The 10,145-nt window shown below is 35.3% G+C and overlaps 1 protein-coding gene across 1 annotated transcript; it reads left to right on the forward strand.

Moving 5' to 3' along the window:
• The first annotated feature begins 3,239 nt into the window (after nt 1-3,239).
• prxl2b (peroxiredoxin like 2B) lies at nt 3,240-9,983 on the forward strand. Its single transcript, XM_032549833.1, has 7 exons — nt 3,240-3,456; nt 3,783-3,987; nt 4,269-4,320; nt 4,750-4,813; nt 4,974-5,049; nt 6,516-6,634; nt 9,548-9,983. The coding sequence occupies exons 1-7, from the start codon at nt 3,385-3,387 to the stop codon at nt 9,572-9,574; spliced, it is 615 nt and encodes a 204-aa protein (XP_032405724.1). The 5' UTR covers nt 3,240-3,384; the 3' UTR covers nt 9,575-9,983.
• The last annotated feature ends 162 nt before the right edge of the window (nt 9,984-10,145 follow it).

Consider the following 10,145-nt stretch of genomic DNA (forward strand, 5'->3'; position numbering starts at 1 on the left):
TCTGCTCGCGAAATCTTCGCAAATGATGCTTTGCATTTCCCTCGACTTGGCATTTAAAGGTCTTATAGGTGAACACTACCACACGAGCGTGTGTAAGAGGATTTTTTTAAAAGACGTGCAGAGATGAAAGACGATAATTACCTTCGAGGGGCGGCTCGTCATTTATTGCGGCACACTGTGTAGGTAAACAGTGGAGCCATTATGGTGTGCAAAGAGACGTAGTGTTAATTACAGGAGTCATGATTATTATCATTATCATTATTTTTTGCTTTGTTTTCCTTTGATGCGTCTTCCCCCCGCTCTCCCTCTCTCCTGTGTCCCTTCTCCTCCTTCCCCCTCTTCCTTTCTCCCCATTCGCCTCCTTTCCCGGTCTCTCCTGTGACGTCATGCCCCTCCCTGCAACATCAGCAGCACAAACGCATCTGGCCGTCCACGCAGAGTGCGTCCTTCTGCGTGATTACTACGCCTCAGCATCCGTTTATGACATCTAGAATAAATCTATCTATCTATCTATCTATCTATCTATCTATCTATCTATCTATCTATCTATCTATCTATCTATCTATCTATCTATCTATCTATCTATCTATCTATCTATCTATCTATCTATCTGCATATTTTGCCCATTTAGAGTGGAAAACCCATTTTATGAAATGTTTTATAAAATTATTGATGCAGGAATACTTTTAAAAATTTACATTTATGTGAAATAAATATAACAATGCATTTATTATTTTATAATTTTCTCTTTTCCCATTGATCAGAGGTTTTAGGGAATTCCAATTTGAAAATTATGACATTTTGTTGCCCGATTTCTTTTAGGAACTGGATGAAGACTCTTACTTATTTTGTCAGCATGCAAAGTGAGGAGGACGGTGTGGGCTAGGGGAAACACTCAATGTTAGAGGGGCCAATAAGTTTCCATACAGCGACACCAGACATCAGAAACTTTTTACATTTTGCCCCTAGCCAGTCATAATATAGAAAATGTCAGAGCCACAAAACCTATAGAGCTCTTTAAAAAATCCCAGAGTATCAGTTTTCAATTGATTAACTGAATAATATATTATTACTATTAACTTGGTTTGTGGTGAAAATAAACAATGACTGTTTCATTGCTGTTCTTTGAAAGAAATGACAAAAAAAAAATCTTATATTCAATATTCTATATTTACAGAAAATACAGAAATAATAATTAACTATTTCCAGCCAAAGGACAAAAAAAAAGCTCAGCTATAAGTCAATATACCAATGTATGATCAATCCTTCTGTATATTGATAAATTCTTTGCAGATATTAAGTGAAAATGTATTATTACATTTGTTTGTTGGAACTGTTCTAGAACAGAACTGCTCAGTTTTACATTATTATTATTATTATTATTATTATTATTATTATTATTATTATTGGCCAGGAATATTAGGAACCACTGTGGCTATGCCAGTAATAAAAACGTATTTTCTGTCCTACCATCACAAAAACAAGCATATGAAGTTTGAGCAACAAAACTGATCAATGTCTTTAACTTGAATTTTGTTCTATGCTCACATACATTTGTCACCACTTTGAAAGATTATTAGAAAAGCTGCTTCCTTAGCAGAAAATCTTACAGAATAAACAGAAATAACTCAAATTTCTGAATGTTTTTGTGGCACAAACACAAAACTGAAATTCACAGTACACTATTTTCTTCAGCATGTTCCTCCTCACATTGACTTAAAATGTATGGCTGCAAGGTCTTGTGTGATTAATTGTGACTTTTTGTCAGAGAAAGCAGCAGGAAGTTTTGGTGAACATAGATAAAGCAGTACATATTCTCATTGTGGTTTTGTTCTCATTGTTTTTAGCTCATGATTTATGTGAGGGTCTGTCCTCAATCAGAAACTTTGGACACAAAAAAATCTATTCCTGGGTTCCTTCTGTCATGCTACTGCAGATTGTTCCGCTTGAAAATGTTTGTTTTACATTATTACATGTATATTTGCACATCAAAAAATAGCAACAATAACAGAAACATGTTTAACTATTCCAGAACAAATGTCAAATGAATGCTGAGAGGGTATTTTAAGAGCCGACAGTGACACACTGTCCTTCAGCTGAAATGGCTGCTTTTTATTCACAGTCTCTGCAGGAACATTGAAGTGGCTTCAGGGCCACTTCTTATAGCCAACTCATTATGTCTAATTGAGTTTTAGTGTAATTATCTAAGCAAGAGGTCGACCACCTCCATGTCGAAGAAGTGGAAACAACCAATAAGGTGAGTTATTAAATGAAACATGGACCAGACGTGTTAATTGATAATTCTCGTAATAAAATCAAAGCTTTTTACTGTAAAGCTTTAATTCACAAACAAAATACTGTGTAAGTGTGAAATGCAATAATGAAGCATCACCTGAATCTGAAATGAACCAGATGTTTTATTGTTTTGAAGCGGTTTTAGATGTTAGATTCCTTAGTAAAATTATGTATTATTGGCAATTAGTAATATGTAAAATCTTTTTAACATTTGATTATGAAACTGTGAATATTAACCAGAATTTTGCCTTTTTATCTACACTAAAAAGTTGTTGATGTTTAAGTTAAGCGATTTATAACATAAAAAGATAGTCCACTCTCTGAACTTCTTTCATAATAATAATAATAATAATAATAATAATAATGATAGTGATTAATATTATTGTTGTTGTTTTTGGTTTGAAGTAAATAACATGTATCACAGGTGTTATCTTTATTCTGTTTGAAGAGATTTAAGAAAAGAAAAACTGCAAACCAAAGTGGCAGCAATATTTAAAGGTGATCTTTTTCCTCCATCTTTGATGATCAAACATGTTTGGCTACCAAAAAATCTCAAGTAGGACAAACATGTCAAGAGGTAATAAAATGTACATCTTATTTAACTAGAGCATGTAACCTATCACCTTTGAGCCCACCTGTAGTAAAACCTTATGCAATCTGCGTTATGAAAAGGCAATTTTAAAAAAAACCCAATTTGCTCAAGAGTTAAAGTCTAAACTATAATCTATAATCTGCAGTTATGAATAACATCTGTACTGATGCGTATCTTGAGCAAAACGAAAACAACCCCGTAAGGACAGAAACCCCAGCAAAACACGCAAATTTAATTGTAAAGAAATCATGTTACGAAATCTGTCGTCACCAAGCCCCGCCTTCGGGTAGTTCGAAACGCTTTCTGATTGGCTGAACGTTCAGAATCAGTGGAGATTCATTGGATGCTAAGATTTAGTAGGCGTTTCAGGAAGAAGGTGTTTTACAACTGCTGTGAGAGTGTAGTGGGCGTAAGACGTGTTTACTACACACCGGTGTCCACTTCTCGTGGATTTTCTCATAAACCGGTTTCGTTGTAAAGTTTGTGCGGGTAAATCCATGGAAAAAATGGCTAAAATCGACCTAGCTAAAGTTGGGAAGAACTTACTGAAGAGCACTGACAGTGGAGAGGTGAGCTGACGCAGTGGGCTCTGTTTAAAGGTTTTTTCTCTATTATATCTGTCTACTTAGATGGGATTTTTAAATCAATTCTGTAACTTTTGTTGTTGTTAACTGTTTCCTTGAATTTAAAATTTAAAGGAGATGAAACAGTTGTAGATCTATTTTTGCTTTACATAAGGGGAATTTGCTGTGACATAATGATGATTTCATGCAAATGACCCTGTTTAAATCACTGGTTTAACTGAGAACTGAATTCATCAATCAGTTTACCAAATACTCTCACCTGCTTCCCATTCCTTTCATTTTGGGGTTTAATTTTCCTCCCTGTGTTTCAGAAAGTGGAGCTCCAGTCTCTGTGGCAGAACCAGCCTGTGGTTGTGTTCTTTCTGCGCAGGTTCGGCTGCCAGGTGTGCCGATGGATGGCGTCGGAGATCAGCAAGCTGGAGCCTGACCTCGGGGCCAACGGGGTCTCCCTGGTGGGAGTCGGACCAGAGGAGCTTGGGCTCCAGGAGTTCAAGGAAGGAGGGTTTTTTAAAGGCTGTAAGCACCACTTATTCACATCATGCAAATATGGCCCCAAATGATCAAATTAAATCTGCATGTGAGATCAAATGTGGCCCCATTTAAGCTGAGGTTAGAGTTACTCACATCATTTCCAGGCTGAAGCCATCATTCTAACCTAACGGCACTCTTTTGTAACACAGAAATCCCCATGGGCGCGTCGCGGGGGCATACAGGCATTTTTATTGACTCCATTGTTTTCTACAGCCAGTCCTGTTGTATAAATAGTATAAAACATGATCTGTCACCTTCTATTTCAGCCATTTATGTGGATGAAGAAAAGAAGTGTTACAAGGATTTGGGATTCAAACGGTGAGCGCATAAAGTCCATGTTTAGATAAATGAAAATACTGTTTCTATTTCTAAACCTGTGACACTAACTGCAGTATAATCTGGTTGAACTTCTTAGTCTCTTTATCTTAAACTATATAGTGCCGTGCAAATGATTTAATCACATTACAACTTCAAACTTCAACATATTCTGTTTAGGTTTTATGTGTACATTTTCAAAACAACCTGACATAGCAGCTAACATATAATGATAATTGATTTTTGGGGTTTTTTTTCACAAGTAAAACATTCTGGAAGATTTTATTTGTATTTGTTTTTGTCTGTATCAAGTTAACACTTTATTAAACCACTTGAAGCTGCGATTAAAGTGCAGGCGTTCTGAACTACAATTAGATTCTGCAATTTGCTGATCAACTCTAGTAAAGAGTTTGTACCTGTTTACTCTTCCAGGTACACAGCTTTAAGCGTGCTTCCTGCTGCTTTAGGGAAGAAAGTGAGAGACATATCTTCAAAGGTAGGTCTATTCATCTTTATTTTACTGCTAAACAAAAAAAGGAAAATAAAAATTCAGTTATCCGCTATTCTTTGGAGCTCATGTTATTCATATTAGTCATTAGATATAAGATAGTATGCAGTTATATTGACTTTTTCTGACCATGTTTTGCTTCCTCCAGGCCAGCGCTGTAGGAATCCAGGGAAACTTTTCAGGAGATCTGCTGCAGAGTGGTGGCTTGATCATTGTGACAAAAGGTATAATCTTCATGTATATGTGAAAATAAAGCACAGATTTCACTCAAAAGACCTGATGATCAGGTCTTTCTCCTGATACAGGAGAAATTTAGCTAGCGATTTAAAGTCGGTTTGATAAATCTTTGGAAATGCACGTTTGCTGTTTGTCCTCTAGAGGGCAGTAGTGTATCATACTTTTTAACCAGTATAACCACTATTCTCTACCCATTAGTGCTCAGTAGGAAGACTGCCTTCATTTCTTGTTTCTAAATCATTGTTACATCTTGTTCAGTTTTGAAGGAACTCATTTATGATTCCACACAAAGTGCTGATGTTTGTTTGTTAAAATCGCAGGTACAAATAAATAACATCACCTACTTATAAAACTGGTGAACAAAGCCCTTTTAAACAAGAGAAACATATAATTTTGCTGTTTATTCAGATCATTTTCATGGTCAGGATAAACACTAGGGGCCAAAACTAGGTGACTGCTGCTCCGCTCCTCTCGGTTAATTTACTGATAAATTTTACGGAGCTGCAGGGCGGCTTGCCCTGACGGAAAGGAGTTTAAATCGCAGGTCATTCTGTCCTGTGCAGCTGCACAATTTTGTCTTTGTTCCACCAAAGCTCCTTTATGGAAACAGTCCAGCTTCTCACCAAATGATGGGTCCTACCAGTATATGGTGATATGTTATAACAGAACATAAAAACATACAGGAATAACGCAGTAGATGTGTCATAAAATATAACAAATGCATTAAGCATGTAGCACCTGAACCATTTTACATTTGTTGAGAGACAGAACAACACTAAAGTCACTAAAAGCATCACAAATCATGACTGCAAAATATCATTTTGCAGGAAAACCTTTGGACTTGCCTTCTATTACAGGTTTTGTGAGGTTTGGCACCATTACCATCTCATTTTAAGACCACAATTGAAATTAAAATGTTAATTTCAAGGCTTAAGGACTAGCTAATGATGAACCAGAACAATATTTTTTTTAAATATTGTAATTGTAGTTTTAAATACATTGGGTTTTTAAAAAATAATTTTATTGTGTTGATGTTAACTTTTCATTTAAATCAACAATTAAAGATCCTTCTATAACTGTCCCATAGCAGTGGCTATAAAAACTGTGATGCAGGCATTAGATGGTCTTGATCTATGGGTCTTGTATCTTTTCCTATCAAGCAAGCAATAAAATGAATAGACATGAATAAATTCTAAAATATTAATTTGTTGGGTCATTCATTTCTTAGAAAAGAAAAATCGAAGTTTCTTTTTCTGCTAGCTTTATGTATCTTGGATGGTGATGTCTTTGTGTTTGTTGCTTTGACTATGTGCTCATATTATTTCTCCCAAATACTCAACATGAAGTCTGTGCTTCTTAATATTTTAATAACCTAAAAACTGCATAATCTTTTCTAATAAAGCATGGAAGCTGTTTAATGGACATTGACTTCTGTTTTTTTTATTCTGTTAAGGTGGAGAGAAGGTATTGCTCCACTTCATCCAGGATTCACCGGGAGACTTTGTACCTCTGGACGACATCTCCACGGCTCTCGGTATCTCAGCCACAGTGAAAGCCGGGCAGAAGCCAGTGGTAAGGCCTTTTCATCTGTTAAACTAACATAGCATGACTTAACGGTTAAAAAGAAAAGAGGGGAAAGTGTGTGACTCTCTTACGTCACCAGATACTGATGCAGCTGAGATGTCTCTTCAATTTCACACCTATTAGTTCATCTTAGTGGTCTGTCAGTATCTGGAAAGCTTTTACACCGAAGTGATGAACTCTGTTCTTAAAAACACAAGAGAAGGTCTCACCAGACCAGCAGAATAACCTAAAAACAGCCACAAGGAGCAAAACAAAACTCATAAAATAAATGTTTTTGTTTAAAGACTCTTTTTGTGGCATCAGCAGCTATATTATAGTGCTAAACAGTAACTGGTTTAGTTGATTATATTTATGGTGAACAACTGGAATATTCTGTGAAACTGGAGCCGTGCTTCAGCTACTTTCTGTTATTGTTTGTGCCGCAGTGTGACTTTCTTACATTGAATGTGTGTGTGGCATAGCAACATGCTGGTGGTCACAGTTGGGTAGTAACTAGTTACATTTACTCAGTTGCATTAACTTGAGTAACTTTTTTTTTTTTAATTGCTTTTCAGAGTATTTTTACTACGCTGTACTTTTTACTTTTACTTGGTTAATTTTATCATGAAGTATTTCTACTCTTACTTTAGTAAGATTTTTGGATTTTCTACCCACTGAACGAGAAACAAACATGTTTTAACCAAAAATTCACCAGATACAGACACACACCTGCAGTTTTTATTAAAATTTCATAAGTTTTTTAATGATAGAAACTGATTTTTATTATTTATGACAATTCATCACTGATATGAATTATTGTCATTTTCCTCCTTAAAATACCAAAATTTCTACTTACCTTTATATTTTTGTTTCATCTGGTTGTGTAATTTCTAAATATTAAATTATTCAGAATTTGATCAGTTTCTCAGTACTTGAGTAGACTTTTTACCAAATACTGTTTTACTCTTACTTGAGTAATTTTATGGACGGTTACTTTTTACTTTTACTTGTGTAAAAATACATAGAAGTAGTGCTACTCTTACTTGAGTACAATTTATACTCACCTCTGGTGGTGATATTACAGAAGCATCTGAATTCATATTTACTCTATCAGAAATGCAGACTTGACCGTCCTTTTTGGAGTCGTATACCTGAATTGAACTTGTACATCATAGAAGTTATTATAAATTTGCACATTTTGTCTTGGGAGAATTTGGACTTTATTTTTTAAATATATTACTTTAAAACAACCTCCGATCACTTTATTTGCTAATAAAATATTTGATTTTGGGAATTCTTAGTTACTGGTCAGCAAATTTAGGACTCTTCAGTAACGCTTTTATGATTAACTTTAATTGTATATCTTGTTATCTTTATAAAAGAAATATAATAATGTTCACGTCTGAATGGCTCAAAAAGGAACTAAAGGAAGGTTTTGGAGTGGCCTAGTCAAAGTTTGGACTTGAATCTTGTCGAGATGCTGCATCATGGACGTCACTTGTTGAAAAAAGTCTGCAAAGAGGATTTGGTTTTGGATCCTCCGAAGTTATCACACAACTCCAATGGGAGTTTCAGTTTACATTTTACGCTTACATTGCTTTTTTCCTCAACACATGAAATCACAAAAAAAAAAACATCCAGACGCTTGATGAATGTTTTGCAGTGCATCTTTGTGTTAAATTTCACTTGATGAGTAGAAATGTGACAGAAAAAGCAGAAACAGAAATCTGCTGGGGTGCAAATATTTGTTCATCTGACCGCAGTCACAAAACCACAAGCGTCTGGATCCTGTAGTTCACAGAATGATCCACATTATCGATTGTGGGTCTGTGATGTCGATGTCTAATGTGCCATGAAATAGAAATTATATCTGAAAAGCATCTTCTGTGTTGTAATTGCTCTGGATCACTGAGCTAACTCCTCTACAGAGCTTAATGGAGGTTGTCCTGTGATCATTGGATATTTTGATATGCCACATAAATTCACCACGTTTACTTCAGCCATTTTGCTTCCTGGCTCTGCTGCCTGTTTCCAACAAAAGCCCCCATGTCGGAGCTGTTGCAGCGTACCCTCATGACCTGTCTGACGACTAACAGATGTCACTGGGAACAGAATGGACCTTGTTTCCTCTCAGGGGTCATAATGTGTCTGGAACCAGAGCAAGTCACAAGCTACCACTGTTTTGAGTTTTGAAGGAGGTTCAGACAGAGCTGAAGATGCTGCCTTTGCTCAGGATGTACCTTCCTCTCACCTTTAGAAACACTAAAATAAGTGGTTAAGCTCAGTTTTCTCATTTCTAATTAGTTTATAAACATATACTACATATTTGTAACCATCAAAGTCTGTCTACCCAATATTGTACAGTCCAGATCACCATCATTATATGTAATAAACTTTATTCTGCAGAATAAAGACAGAAACAAGCTGATGTGGAGTAAACTATGTTTGTCTTTAGCCAATCCCAAGCAGTTCATCTCATGAAATTACATCCAGATTTGTCCTGAAAGGCACAAAGCTAACTGGTGAAGAAAGCAAGATCCATTACTCATTAAATATATTTAAAACTAGTTATTTGAGCAATTAGAGTAAAAGTAAGAAACACAGAATGATTAGATAGCAAGTCCCAAATGTAAATTGTTTAGACTTATGTAAGTACATCTCTGGCTCAGTTTAGCTTCACAAAGAAAAATATTTTCACACATTTTTCAATGAATGTTTAGAAATGTTCAAATATGTAAGTCTTTATTTTTTATACATATATTTGAATGACACAAAACAAACTAGTAGGTCTTGACTGCTGACAAAACATCAACATTTGTGTGTAAAATTTGTTGTTTTCTAATGTATTTTGGCAAAGAAAAAGGTAAAGGTTGTAAATGCAAAGCTCATTATTTGTTTGCTTTTTTGTGCCCTCTCTTGTAGTGCAATGATGATGTTTGTACACGATGAAGCAGCAGCAGGGAGCTTCGCCTGAAAGCCTCGAGTCTCCAACATAAAGGAAGAGGAACGATAACACTGACAATAAACTCCTTTGTTGTCTTTCCCTTTTGTAAAATCTCAATGTACTTGCAGCTAAAGCTTTACCTGCATCTTCATGGTGCATAGAAACCCTTTTTGATTCTGAATGTGACTAATAATATGTTAATCATGATTATATTTTAATGCAACTTTGTACACCTTAAACAGTTTATGAAGGACGTCTTATTTTGTATGTCTGGTAATGATTTCACTCGGAAGTCTCTCTTTGACTTCAGTTTTTTTATGTTGGATCACAAGGCATCTACTTTCTTACATTTGTTTTAACTGTAAAGAATAATTTTTGCAGTCAATAATAAAATCTTTTGGCGATAAATCATTACATAGAAAGTCTTACATTTGTATGATGTTTGTCTTTCCCTTAAATAATTCAACATAATTCTTGGAGGTTTCATTTGTTCGGCTCAGTTCAGTTTGCTTCAAAGGTGAATTGTTGGAATTATACAGGATGTGTCTCATATCAAATGTGAAGGAAGTTTTTAAA

This window comes from Xiphophorus hellerii, chromosome 20 (genome assembly GCF_003331165.1).
Source record: "Xiphophorus hellerii strain 12219 chromosome 20, Xiphophorus_hellerii-4.1, whole genome shotgun sequence".
Taxonomy (NCBI): Eukaryota; Metazoa; Chordata; class Actinopteri; order Cyprinodontiformes; family Poeciliidae; genus Xiphophorus; species Xiphophorus hellerii.

Bases quoted from the DNA above. Each gene is read 5' to 3' on its own strand.
- prxl2b (XM_032549833.1), top strand. From the start codon at position 3,385: ATGGAAAAAATGGCTAAAATCGACCTAGCTAAAGTTGGGAAGAACTTA. The intron at 4,321-4,749 runs GTGAGCGCATAA...TTACTCTTCCAG, and splicing joins AAGGATTTGGGATTCAAACG to GTACACAGCTTTAAGCGTGC. The intron at 6,635-9,547 runs GTAAGGCCTTTT...CCTCTCTTGTAG, and splicing joins AAGCCGGGCAGAAGCCAGTG to TGCAATGATGATGTTTGTAC.